Genomic DNA, 14,390 nt, shown 5'->3' on the forward strand with positions numbered 1-14,390 from the left:
CTGAGTATGAGCAACTGGTGGTCGGGGTGATGACGGCAGAGAGTGGAGTTTTGCTGTTAGTGATGTATTGGAAAATATGGCTGGGAAGGTTGCTCTGTCGGCAAGTGCTTGTCTTGCAAACATTAGGATCTGCGTTTGATCCCCCAGGGCATGTAGGAAAGCCCAGTATGGTGGTGCAAGCCTATAATCCAGCACTGAGGAGGCAGAGACAGATCCATGGAGCTCCCTGGCCAGCCGACATGCCAATCAGAAAGTGCCAATCCCAGGTGATGCCTGTGGTAATGGGAGAGGAAATCTGTCCCCCTGGCTCTGGAATCTGGAAGTTTGTCTTTCTCTCCTGCAGAGTCTGGGGGATGGGATTGGCTTGGTAGTGATCACCTCAGGCTTGTGTCGCTGTGTGTAATCAATACTATAAGCCATGCAGGCTCACAGCCACCAGGACACAGTGAGGGGCGGCATCTTTCAGGGTCCTGAGAGGCAGAAGGTGTTGGGACCATTTGGAGTCCTGGCCTCCAGCTGCTCTTCCCTGCTAGAGATCTTTACTTTCCTTCTGATTTGAGTTACTAAAGGCTGTGTCAAAGTTGTTTACCAGCTCTGCTTCACGAACACGTGTTGCCTTGCCTTGACGATCAGAGGATTCACCTGTTGACCCACCTGATTGTTGGGTATATAAGCCTCCATGGTGCTATTGAATAGAGGGCTTCTTACCAGTGACTAGAGGTCCGTGCTTCTGTCTCTCTGTGTGTCTTTGTGTGTTTCAATTTCCAGCCCCTTGCCCGAAGCTCGCGAACTGTATGGTAGCGCATAGAGCACAGAGAGGTGTTGTGCCCTGCAGGAAGGGGCAGCACACTCTAAAGCCAACTGGCTGCTAAGCACTGAGCAAAGCTACTGATTGGCTGTGGGCATCTTTCGTGGGTCCTGGTTTGATTCTGAGCACTCAGAAGTCACAGATTGAAATGTATCCAATATTTGTTGGTTTATTGCTGTGCATATATGCATGGTGTGTGCAGACACACATGCAGCAGCACATATATGAAGGTTAGAGGACTATTTTCAGAACTGTGGATTCTGGGGGTGGAACTTGGGTCACCGCACTTCACAGCAGGGACCTTCATGGTCTGAGCCTTCTTGCCTGCCCATATTTATTTTGGACTCCGTTTTAGACTCTGCTTTCCTGCTGAAGCGAGTGTCATGTGGGAGGTGCTGTATAAAATCTTGGATTGATATAAAGTGGGAAAGAATGCCTGTCTTCCAAGAAGTACGTATGTGAGTTCATGTGAGTGGGTGTGTGTGTGTGCGTATGCTTTGGTGTACTTATCTAGGTAGGTACCATCTAGGTAGGGTTGGATACTTGAAGCACATCATCCCCTCTTGTCTCAAGGTGCCTCAGTTTTCTTAAACATTCTCCCCTAAAAGTGAAGTATTGTTTTGACTCATTAACATATGGTGTTTTCCACCAAAATGGAACCCACAGTGAAATACGCATGTCCTCTTCATGCTAGTGATAATGGATGGATGGATGATGGATGGGTGGATGGATGGATGGATGAGTGGATGGATGGGTGGATGGATGGGTGGAAGGATGGATGATGGATGGATAGATGGATGATGAGTGGATGGATGGATGGATAGATGGATTGCCACCTTTGTTAGCATGCTCATTAGTTTATTTACTCAGCAAATTCTGAAAGTCTGATGTGACTTGAACACAGCACTAGGCACTGACAGGCCCTTGGGACCCAACAGGAATCGGGAGCTACCATGGGAAACAATGGGAGTTCATAGCCTAGAGCATTGATTCTTAACCTTCCTAACGCTGCGACCCTTTAATACAGTTTCTCATGTTGTGGCCCCAACTATACAATTATTTCGTTGCTACTTCATAACTAACTTTGCTAGTTATGAATTGTAGTGTAAATATCTGTCTTTTCTGATGATCTTAGGTGACCCCTGAGAAAGGGTTGTTCGACCCCTTGGAGGTCACAGTCCACAGATTGAGAATCACTGGTCTAGCGTGTGCCCAGCACACAGTTCAAGGACTTGGTGAAACCTGGGACTCAGCTGTATTTCTGGAGTCCTACTTCAGGGACTTCTCTTTAGGTGAGCTTCAGAAAGAAAAAAAAAAGTCAGAAAAGTACTTACGTCAGAATCCAAGTGTATGGATCTCAAAAACATCCCTTTGATGGGCTATGAGAAACTTATTTCTTCAAACAGAGCCCATTTAAATCTGATCTGAGAAGCCCAGCGGTGAGACTTGGACGTGTTTGTATTCCGTTCATGCACAGGCTCTTAGCCAGCCTGCCCATAAATTCCATCTTAAGAGCCGCCTCGCATTTCTCGGGGAGTCAAGGCTAAGACTGCCCCTCTTCAGAGGGCCTTTGTACAGGCTGATAGGCCCTGCACATTCTCATCTAAGCTGCCCTCCCCACAGCGCACGTGAACCACACCGCAGGACTGTCAGGCTATTAGACGGTTTTATTCCTGCCTCATAAAAATATTTCAAAACCTGGGGGAGCTTTATGAAACCAGCTCTCATCAATCCATGGCCTCTCCAATTTAGGGGCCCATGAGACACATTGCAAGGCAATTACAGGCGTTCGTGTTTTGAAGCAAACAATCCTGTGGCAGATGCTTCATTATCCGTGAGTGATAGATGGTTTTAAACCCTACCTCCTGGGATGGAGAGAAGGCTCAGCCGTTAAGAACACTGGCTGCTCCTCCAGAGGACCCTGCTTTGGTTTCCAGCACCCCTGTAAGGTGACTCTCAGTCACACGTAACTATCTCCAGGATCCATTGTCATCTTCTGGCCTTGGCCGACACTGGGCACACACACACACGTACACACGCCAACAAATCTTTAAAGAATAAAATAAACTTGTTCTCCCTTTGAAATCTCCATGGATTTGTGTGGCTGTGTGTATATGTGGCTTGAGTACAATAAATATAAAATCTTTTTTTTTAAAGACAAGGTCTCATACTATAGCCTAGGCTGGCTCCAAATTCATGGCAATGTTCCTGCCTCAGCTTTCTGTGAGCTGGGATTTTAGTGTAAGCAACTACCTACTCCTGGCTTGTATAAATAAATTTAAGACTGAAATATACATGTTTCAAATATAAACGTTTATTTTATCATCTCCCCAGCTCCTGGAAATGTTAGCAAAGCTCCTACCCCACCCATGCCCATCATTGTCTCTGTTTCTCTTTCTAGGAGCAGGGCATGGTGGTTTCTGAGCTCTCTGGAAAATACCTTGTGCTGAGCACAGTTGCCTTCAAAGTCCTTCTCAGGCCACCTGATTTCTTTTTCTGAAAATATCAGTATCCCCTTCTTTGTCTCCAAGCAACAGTTAAGCATTGTCACCTGGTTCCCTTTGGTCTTTTCTAATATCGCATCTCTGATACGACTCATCCTTGGAGCCTAGGGCTTCCATGATGCTCTGTGGCTGCAGACCCCACCCCTATCCTCAGCATTGTCCGTCCTTCAATGGACACACTCACCTAAGGTTCTGAGGACACAGAGCAAGGGGTGGATGCCAAGCAGACTGGTGATGACCCTCTCGCCATGTGCTAGCGTCTCCTGTTCTTCCTGTCTTCTCGCCCTATCAGCATCTGGATGGGAGAAGACCAGCTCAGCCAGGAGACCCCTTTTGACTCTAGAATGAATGTCCTTTCTCGAACCTAGCAGAGTCTGGGTACTCTTGGTTCTCTGCACATGAAGCAGCAATTCATGTTGGTGGTCAAGCAGACTTCCCTGTCCTTGTTTCCTTGAGAAACTGGTGTGCATGTGTGTGAGTGTGGAGGAGGCGGTAGGTAAACACGTGCGCGTGTGTGAATGCCCTGTGCACACACACATCTGCCACCGTTGAAATCACATACCAAGCTACATACATGTGGAGGGAAAGGCCCTCCAGGAGGAGCCCAGGAGACCTGCAGTGTACCTTTCACTGTCTGTAGGAACTGGAAGCTGGGCTTTTCCTGGGACTGAGCTGCATCTGGGATTAGGTTTAAAGATGTGCAAGCCCACACCCAAGTGAGGATGCTTAGACACTGCCCACAGGGCTGGTTAAGGACAACGTGGCGCTCACTGATAACAGATATCCAATGTGAGTCCGCTATCGGTGGCTGGCACGGAATGTCTGGACACCCAGAGCAGACAATGACGTAACCTGATAAATAACCGTTTCTGGCAGAATGCCACATTGTGTAGTCTTATGTCACCTCACCCACCGGCTTGGAAGCTTGGAAGCAGTATAGCATTCTGGATCACTTTGCTAACATTCTTCTTTAGAGCTGAGATTATATATATACTAGAATATATATGTATGTATGTATATATATATTTCTTTAATATATATTTATATTAAATATATATATTTATATATAATACATATATTTATATAATATATATTTAATATATATATATTTCTTTAAATTGTTCTGTCCATTCATCTGTTGACAGATAATTAGACTGACCACAGTTTCTTGCTCTTAGCTAGTGTTCAAAGCAGCAATAAACATGGGTACAGGTATCTCCATGGGAGGGTATAGACTTTCCCCAGCTATGTGCACAGGAGTAAAACAGTGGGGTCGTCTGGAGGATCACCTTGCTCTTATGGACTTGAAGGAAACGTCCACCCCACATTCTGCCCCTGTAGCCACCTGCCATTCATTCTCTCTTGCCATCACCCTGGAAGCTGTTGTCTCCGCTTCAAGGAAAGACCCACCCTTAGTGCAGATGCCAGAGCTGAGAGAATCCTGAGAGAATCATCTGTCAGGCTTGCTGGTGCAGACAGTGGAGCGTGGGTAAATAACATCCCCACAGTGGAGCGTGGGTAAATAACATCCCCACAGTGGAGCGTGGGTAAATAACATTGGCCACATATCACCTAATGATGGACTCTTGTGGGGTACACGGCCTCAGAGGTCATAGTCAGGCATGACCTTTTGGTGCGCTCTAGAAACACCGCATAAACAAGGCACATGAGCAGCCAGCACTAGAGGATTCCAATGAGGCTGAAGAAATCCCAGTTGCCTGGTGCTGCCTTATCTTTTCCTGAGGAGATGCAGACAGTTGTCACAACAGATAGGGCACCAACTACAGACGGAAGGAACAAGTCTGCCCAAAACTGGTTTGATGAACCAAAGAGTTTATCTGGGTTACGTACAAGGCCTGGAAGAGGGATGGCCTACAAGGGCACGGATGACCCCCAAACAACCACACCACAGAAGATCCCCACCTGGCCCGGGTGATGCTTTCTCCTCTCCAGTCAATCCTTCCGCATTCCGTGTTCTCTGGCATCCTGAGAGTACACAGTATCTCCTGAGATCCCATGCAGCTGGGATGGAATTCCTCCCACATAGCTGGGAGAATGGTGTAAGAAAGGTGTGGCTGACCCTTAGGTGGAGGCCCAATGACCCTCCTCACTCTCTCCTATAAGGGAACACTAATGGGTTCCCCCTTGTTTGGGATCTCCAGAACTCTTGCAGGGAATCTCAATTGCTCTAAGATGTCAGTGGCTCTAGGGAATGTAGCTCAGTTCGTAGAGTGTTTGCCTCGTGTGCACAGGGCACAGTTTCCTTGTGTGCACAGGGCACAGCTTCCTCGTGTGTACAGGGCACAGCTTCCAACCTCATTGCTCTATCACACCAAGTGTACACGCCTGCAGTTTCAGCTCTCAGAAAGCAGAAGTAGAATTGTTAAGTTCAGTCGCACAGCTACTCTGGGCTTCATGAGACCCTGTCTCAAACACCAAAACCAACCAAACAAGAAAGCCGACTGTGACCGTTTCGCTTGGAGGACGTTATTCTACAGTGGACATTGGCACTGTAGTTGTTGTCGGGCCCCACTGTTGCACCCTTGCTCATATAGGAGGCAGCACACACCATCTCTTCAGTGCCTGATGCTCCAGAAAGCCCGATGGGTCACTCACACACTGCGTATGAAGGCCACTGTGGGATGGAGGCACGTCGCCATGTTTCTCAGCTCTGCTGTCTTTCTGCAGGAACCATGGAGCACACAGCACATCCCAGCGCTGTTCTCTGCCTTCTGTGGGCTGTTGGTCGCACTATCCTACCATCTGAGCCGGCAGAGCAGTGATCCATCGGTGCTCCTGTGAGTAACTGTCGTGTGTGTGTGTGTGTGTGTGTGTGTGTGTGTGTGCGCACATGCCCACATGGAGGAGAGTACAGAGGCCAGAGAGTCACTTCAGGTATCATCCCTCTGGTGTGGGTCCCCATTTTCTTTTGAGACAAGAATCCCTCACTGGCCTGAAACTTGCCAGATAGGCTAGGCTGGCCAGCAAACCCCAGCGATCCCCCTGTCTCTGCCTCCCCGGCACTGGGATAATACATGGGTGGCACCGCAACCAGAATTTTTCCGTGAGTTCTGAAGACTGAACTCAGGTATGACAAGTACTATCTGCCCAGGTCCCATGCTTCCTTCTTTCCAAGTCGTGGTGGACTTCGTGTTGGCTCACCAAAGTAGAGACGGCCATTTGGTGCCCTCTGCCCTTTGACACTTCCTTGAAGCAAGCTGGTTGCGTCCTGGACGGTGGCAGAGAAATGCAGGGCTACCTGAAATGATTGAAACCCAAGGGCGAACTTCCAGCCCAACTCCCTCTTTGAACTCCGCATTGCAGCGAAGCTCGCAGGTAGCTGGGTGGAGAAATCTGGGAGAACTGTAGGAAAAGCCGTAGGCACAGGTGAAGGCCAGTGTCGTCTTGCTATGGCGCTCACCCTGTGGAGAGCTTGCCCACATCCTGGAAAGGAGGCTTTTGTTTTATTTTGTTCCTTCTTGTACAACCAGCATCTTTGACCTTTAAAATGAGATACGTGTCAAGGCCTTAAATGCTATCTATTGAAATCTCTGGTCACTTGAAGTATAGATCCGTTTCTGGGGACTGGAAATCCTCTGAACAATGTTACAGGGAGTATGAGATATTGTTAATAGCATGTCCTGGAGTTTGACTAAACTTACATCACTTTCTGACTTAACATAATTCATTTGGGAGTCAGCGATACCACAGCCTTAGACTGCTAGACGCATTAGATTGAAAGGCATAGAAAACGGGGAAACGGCGGAAAGTTAAACATGGATTGCATGATATTTCATGTCAGATATGTGCCTGAACGGTTGCCTTTTGCTGGTACGGTAGGTGAGGATGCAGGGCAGTAGGCTAGAGGAAAGAGGAGATGCCCAGACACTGGCGGTTAGAGTACTGATACCCTTAAAGTTGCCTGACCACTTTTGTCAGGATGAAATTTAAAAATTGAAACATGAGCCAATGAGATGGCTCAGCTGGGAAATGGACTTGGGCAGCGCGTGTTGATTCCCAGAGCCCACAAAAAGGTAGGTGAGAACCAGCTCCACTAGGTGTCCTCTGACCGTCACACAGTGCCTACCACCAGGCACACACAATAGTAATAATAATAATAAAGAAGGAATGAATGAGTGAATGAATTGAAAATCAAATCATCCTTGTGATCCCAGGAGTGTGTCCTTTCTACTGTGATTTTGAAATGGACTCGGTTTTGCCCCTTATAGGTGCAAGACCTAAAGACTTGCATGGTCTGTGTTATTCTTTTGGTCCCTGCCCTAGCCACGCCCACTCCTTTTTAACCTCTGATCTTGCCCACCATCTGGCTCTTTCTCCCTGTGTTCTCTCCCGGTGTACACACGGGGCTTTGCCTCTCTCCTCCTCTCTCTCCCTCCTTCTCCTTCTCTCTCTCTCTCTCTCTCTCTCTCCCCCCCTTTTCTTTCTTTCTCTCCTTGTTAATAAATTCTTATATGGCTATTTCCTGTGTTTATATGTCTGTTACGGCCACCACCGCCAGCGTGGCTCGTGCTGTAGCCGCTTTTTCCCATGGCGGGCTCTGCCAGCCCGCCCAGGTATATTTTTTTAAGAATAACAGTCTGAGACACATATTTTATTTTATTTTGTTTTGGCTTGTTTTGGTTTGGTTTTTCGAGACAGGGTTTCTCTGTGGCTTTGGAGCCTGTCCTGGAACTAGCTCTGTAGACCAGGCTGGTCTCGAACTCACAGAGATCCGCCTGCCTCTGCCTCCCGAGCACTGGGATTAAAGGCGTGCGCCACCATCGCCCGGTGAGACACATATTTTAAAAACGAAACTCTGTATGTTTTTCTACCCTCAGGTCCTTCGTTCAGTGCAGATTTCTTCCTAAATGCTTACATCAGGACCTGGATGAATCGGCCACAGACCCTCTCCCTCAGAGGATGAAGGACTCAGTGGTAAGACCTCAGCATGGCAGCTCAGCTTTGGTCTCCTAGGTAGGGACAGTGCAGGAATGAAGAAATGATACAGAGACACACAGGCAGGGACACTGGAATCAGGTGGGGGCTCTATACAGCCTCCGCTGCAACCCAGAACCTCGGCGGGTTTATTAGGTCCAGCATGGGGCGGGGGAGGTCGTCTCAATAGGAGGTCTTTGCAGACCTCAGCCTGGAAACTTGAGGATGAAAGAAGCTAGTATTTGTTGCTAGTATTTGTACACACAGATCAATCACTCATAAACTTCTGAGGAAAACTTTGCCATTCCTCTTGAGCCTGGCCCACATGGATGATGACTTTTATAATTTTCCATGGGTCAACTGGCCCATGGCATGGCCATTGACATGGTGTGCCCATGTGGAAATACACGTTCACTTCAGACTTCACTTGCTCCGGGCTTCCTCCACCCCCAACATAAGCCAGCCCACAGTGGTCCTTGATGGCTTCTGCCTTGACTTCTCTCTGATAGACAGTGACCTGGAAGTGTGAGCCAATTAAATGCCCAGGCCCCAAGGTTTCTTTGGTCAGAGTGTTTTATTACAGTGACCAAAAGGAAGCTAGGACAGCATACAAGGTGCGAGGTATGTAAATGCAGAGAAAGTGCCGCTGGATGGGGAGCTAAGTGCTGAAACCGAAGGAAGACGTTGGCATTTCAAGCAGTAAATACAGCCTTCCTGAGAATGTAGGACCAGGGGTCTTAGGACAGGGCTTATCCCCTACCCCTCCTGGATAGCTGAGAGAACTTATGTTCCTGAAGTCTTCCTTGCTGTAACGGCTAGTAGTGATGTGTCTATATTACCTTGTTTATTACAGTAGAAGCAAGCTAGGAATCACAGAGGAACATGATAAATCTGCCCAATGGGCACTGATAACATGTCACTAGTGCAGTTAGATGTAACAAGCTACCTTTTGCTTTTTTGTTTGTCTGTTTTTCATGATCTTTTAAGAAAATCGTTTAGACAATTATTGGGGTGAGGAGACAGGGTACATATGCCACACTGTGGCTGTCGAGGTCAGAGAACAACCTTGTGGCGTTGGTTCTATCCTTCCACCTTTACAAGGGCTCTGGGGATTACACGTAGAAAGTAAGAACACATCCACAAACCCAAATCACCTTCAGCAGCCCAGCCAGAGCTCCCACAAGCACAGGAAACATAGGAAGAGATAAAGGGGCTGCTTGCACCCAGAGGTGGCCCAGAAAGTGAAAGGGGCAGCCCATTAACATGTAAACAAAGCTCCCCTTACAGTGATGGGTAGACCTCCCCTGGTTCTGTGTGGGAAGACTGAGGTTTATCCACTGCTAGTCCTTTTAAAATATATATATTTTTTTAATGCTTAATACAGTTCAGAGCATTCCCAATGGAATCAAATTCACGGCACTGGCAAAAGAGTGTAAGGTTTATTTAGAAAAATAGCAGCTCGTAGTTTAAGAATGACTTGAAAGAGAAGGATGAGAAAGGCGAATTTAGTGCTTTGGGATTTAAGAGTCTATAAAAAGGTTGAAGCATGAGAAGAGAGAGAGAGAGAGAGAGAGAGAGAGAGAGAGAGAGGAGATCAGAGTAGGATTAGCAGATTAGCAGCTCTGAGGAAGGCAGAAGGGGGCCCCTCAGTCATAAAAACACATTGTGTGAAAATTATCAGATGTGTGGCGTTCAGAAGTGGGGGCGGTAGGGGGAAGGTTTTTATGTGCTAACCCTTCACTGGACACCAGAACATCACTAAGAGATTAGAACATTTCAGGAAGACAGGAGAAAGTGGGCAAGAGAGGAAGGAAGTGAATGACAAAATAAAGTCAGACTCCTGTGTCACATTGTCCTTCAAAGTCAACCCCAGGGGATGGCAAATGCAGGGGTGGGAGATGGGGCCTGGAGACACCCTCCCCCCCCCCACCCTGTTCTGACTTTCTTTCCTAACAGCCTTTAAGAGGCCAGCTGTTTAGGAAGGGACCATTTCAAGGAAAACAAAAAGTCAAGTCTATTACTGCTTCACGAACTAGCGGGTGATGAGTTTTCTTTATTGTTTTAAGTTACAAAGGAAGACATAAAGAATCATGCTGGTACCAGAGAGATGCCTTAGTGATTAAAAGCACTCATTGCTTTAAAAGATGATCTAGGTTCAATTCCGGCATGGGTGTGGCAGGTTGGTGTCCAGCTGCTGACTCACCTGCTGAGGGCTGCTGAGGAAGCCACACAGAGCGGACCTCACAGCCCACCTTCTCCTTCTAGAAGGATGTCCTGCGGTCGGATCTTGTCGTCTGCTCAGCAGCTGCTGTCCTCTCCTTTGCGGTCAGTGCCAGCACCGTCTTCCTGTCCTTACGGGTAGGTGTCCCAAGGCTCTGCCCTTCCTTTCTATTCTCTCAGTGGAGGTCAGGTATAGAATGAGGGCACAGAGAGGCAGAGAACCCTGGGGAGAGGGCAGAGGCCAAGGGAGAGGGCTAAGGAGCACACACACACGGAGAACGTTATTCAAAAGGAAGTTTGGGCCACCCCCTTGTGTCACCTCCTCTACCCGACCTCCTTCAGTAGAGAGAGAAGTGGTTGTATTTAGAATAAGGCAGAAATCGCAGTGACGGAAGGGACCATTTGGACATCTTTACTGAGCACAAGCACACGCATGGGCCACATGGAACCCTGCCTTGCATTTCTTACAGACATGGGACCCTCAGGGCCTTCCACGTCTTCCTGGAACATTCTATCAGCTTTATGTGCTCTTCTCTAGTTCTAGAAAGACTGGGGGTGTGTTCCTGGGGGTTTAGGATTCTCCCTGCCTCCTCCAGAGGTCACCTCCCCACCTGTTCTTCCCAGCTCTTAGCACATAGATCTTCCTATGAGATGGGAAGAGGGTTGGGGACATGGAGTGCTCGCCTTGTAAGCCTTGCCAGCCAGCCTCAACAGCTTAGTGAATTCTAGGCCAGTGAGAGACTGCCTCAAAAAATAAGATGAACAGCACCTGATAAATGACATCCAAGATTACCCTCTGACTTCCTTGTGCATACATGTATCTTATGTACAACTACATGTACATAACATGCACACGCCAGAAAAAGAATGGGGAAAGGAAGGAGTGATGGTGGCTTTATGCATTGTTTACACACAATGACCCTTGACCTCTTTCTCCTTTGCAGCCTTTTCTCAGCATCGTGCTCTTTGCCCTGGCCGGCACAGTGGGACTCGTCACCCACCACCTGCTCCCTCAGCTCCGAAAGCACCACCCGTGGATGTGGGTTTCACACCCTGTGCTCAAGAGCAAGGAGTGCCAGCAGCGGGAAGCCAGAGGTCAGTGCCCCAACCTTATGAGGGACCATGATGCAGGGAACACCCTTCTCAGAACCCATGTGCACAGCTTCATGAGTGTGCCCCAGCCTTATGAGGGACCATGATGCGGGGAACACCCTCCTCAGAGCCCATGTGCACAGCTTCATGAGTGTGTTCCATGCCACAGTGCCACATGCTTCAAAGGACACAGGGGTTCAATGCATGTTTGCCCATAATAGAAGCAAAGAAAGTCTTTGTGCTTCAGACTCTAGGTGTTGCCCAAAACAGGCTGGCCAGGAGGAAGAAGAAAGGAAGTCTGTCAAATTAGATGTGTGCTCTGTTAAATAGTCACTGCTTACAATTTCACAGAAAGTTAGCTTCTGTTGTTCATGTTGGGAGGGTGCAGTTCAAGTTCACATTGGCTGGGCCCTAAGGACAACGTCTCTTCATATTTGCCCCTTAACTCTCAGGCTCTGGATTCTTGAATTTCCATGAACTAACTCTGTGTAGACAGAGCTGTGTCTAAATGGGTTGACCTCACAGTTCCCCTGGGAGAATCAGCCTGGTGTAAGCGGCAACTTCAGAGCTTCAGTTAAAAAATACATCTCTTCTGGAAGCTGGGGGTGTGCCTTGATTGGTGGCATCCTTACCCAGCATGGAGGAAACTCTGGGTTTAATCTCTAGCACCAAATACATGGGTGCGGAGGCCTGAAATCCGGCCATCTGAAGGCAGATGTGGGAGGGTCAGGAGTTCTTCCTCAGCTGTACAGCAAGTGTGAGGATAGTCTGAGCAACACGGCCCTGGCCTCTAAATAAAAATCAATTTTAAAAATGTAGGGTTTTTTTTTTCTAGATAGGAATTCTTGCTATTTCTTGGTGAGATCCTTTCCACTCCACAATTTCTTGTTCCATGTGTGAACAGATGGAAGGGGGACCGGCTTGTTTCTATTTTCAGACATGTAAAATGAATTCCCAGGATTTTAAGCCACTGAAATCGTCTAGCAATGCTGGTCTGCGCGGTCTCTCTGCCTACTGTGACCTCGTGCTTCCTGAGTATTCACTTAGGCCTTTCAAGGACTCGAGGAAAGTTCTGGATTTAGCAGCTTCAGCGGCCTAGGGTGCCAAGAAAGATAAGAAAAAGCTTTGAAAAGAAGGAATAAAATAGCCGTAAGGTGCTGGTGGCGACGTCCAGCCCGGTGAGCCTGTGGCAGGGGACGACTCTGGCGGAGACCAGAAGCTGCTAGATTGTGAGCAGAATGAGATGGAGCCGTGCGGAGTGGGGGTGGGTGAGCGAAGTGATGTGTCCAAAACCGTTAGCTTCAGTGGAGAGATGAAGGAGCGTAACTCAGGCTCCAGTTCCCAGGGCTTCTCCGCAAAGGAGAGCCGAGCCCAAGGGTTCCGTTGATGTGCTCTTTAACGTTCTCAGCCATTTCATGTGCTACTTGAATGCAAATTATTGCCATCCTACAAAGACCCATTTCCTAGATGGCTGGTAGAGAATAGTCCTGCCCTGGTTGGCCTTTGATTGCTGTGATCAACACGGGGACCGAAAGCCACTGGGGAAGGAGAGTTTGTCTCACCTTAGGACTTCCTGGTCTCACTCCATCCTTGAGGGAAGTCAGTGCAGGGGCTTAAGCAGAGGCCATGAGGAGTGCTGCTTTCTAACTTCTCAGACTGCGTTCTTGTAATGCCAGGACCACCTGCCTGGGGATGGCACAGCCCACCCTGGGCTGCCGTCCCACATCCATCAGCCATCAAGAAAAGCTCCCCCCAAGACCTTCCCACAGGCCCATCTCCTGGAGACAGTTCCTCAGCGGAGTCTCCCTTTTCTCAGGGTGTCAGGGGACAACTGAAGGTCACTAGCAGGTAGATGATGGGTTGATTATCTTCCTTCTTGTGGCAGCAAAAATTCCCAAGAAATGTACAGAAGAAAGTGTTTGTTTTGGTTCAGTTTGAAGGAACATTCATCTTAGTAGGGAAGGTGTGAGCTGGAAGCAGCCTAGGGGAGGAGTGAGCTGGAGGCAGCCTAGAGGAGGTGTGATCTGGGACAGCCTAGGGAAGGTGTGATCTGGAGACAGCCTAAGGAAGGTGTGATCTGGAGACAGCCTAAGGAAGGTGTGATCTGGAGACAGCCTAGGGAAGGTGTGATCTGGAGACAGCCTAAGGAAGGTGTGATCTGGAGACAGCCTAGGGAAGGTGTAAACTGTAGGCAGCCTAGGGAAGGTGTGAGCTGGAGGCAGCTGGTCACTTGGCATCCACAGACACAAAGCAGAGATCAGTGGATGTTTGTGCTCAGCTCACTTTTTCATCTTTACCCCACCCCAGGCCTCAGACCACAGAAATAGTGTTTTTTAACCTCAATTAACCGAATCCCGATAATCCCTCATGGCTCTGCCCAGAGGTTTGTGTCCCAGGTGATTCTGTGATGAAGGAAGGTCATTGGCTAATAAAGGAGCTGCCTTGGCCCATTTTATTGGTTAGAGGATAGGTGGGAGGAGAAAACAGGACAGAACGCTGGGAGGAAGAGGAAGTGAGGTCAGAGACTCCACAGCGCTCTCGGGAGCAGACGCCTCAGAGAGAGACGCCATGCCCAGCTCCCGGGATGAAGCTCTCACCCAGGATGGACTAGGCTAGAATCTTCCCGGTAAGACCGGTTCTCACAGATTATTAGAGATGGGTTGATCGGGATGTGAGAATTAGCCTGTAAGTGCTAGAGCTAAAGGGCCAAGCAGTGCTTAAAAGAATACAGTGTCTGTGTAATTATTTTGGGGCATAAGCTAGCCAAGCAGGCGGCCGGGGTGCTGGGAACACAGCCCCGCCGCCCCCATTACTACAATTCTGGATCCTGT

The 14,390-nt window shown here is 48.5% G+C and overlaps 1 protein-coding gene across 1 annotated transcript in view; it reads left to right on the forward strand.

The window, feature by feature from the left end:
* Pcnx2 (pecanex 2) overlaps positions 1-14,390 on the forward strand; it is a 123,428-nt gene that overhangs the window by 57,973 nt on the left and 51,065 nt on the right. The window contains exons 16-19 of the mRNA XM_041650116.1: positions 6,001-6,110; positions 8,151-8,247; positions 10,513-10,605; positions 11,412-11,562. Of these exons, the coding sequence (XP_041506050.1) occupies positions 6,001-6,110; positions 8,151-8,247; positions 10,513-10,605; positions 11,412-11,562 (451 nt within the window). The remainder of the gene's footprint in view (positions 1-6,000; positions 6,111-8,150; positions 8,248-10,512; positions 10,606-11,411; positions 11,563-14,390) is intronic.

This window comes from Microtus oregoni, unplaced genomic scaffold (genome assembly GCF_018167655.1).
Source record: "Microtus oregoni isolate MIOR12 unplaced genomic scaffold, Mior012 000004F_ref0000308, whole genome shotgun sequence".
NCBI lineage: Eukaryota > Metazoa > Chordata > Mammalia > Rodentia > Cricetidae > Microtus > Microtus oregoni.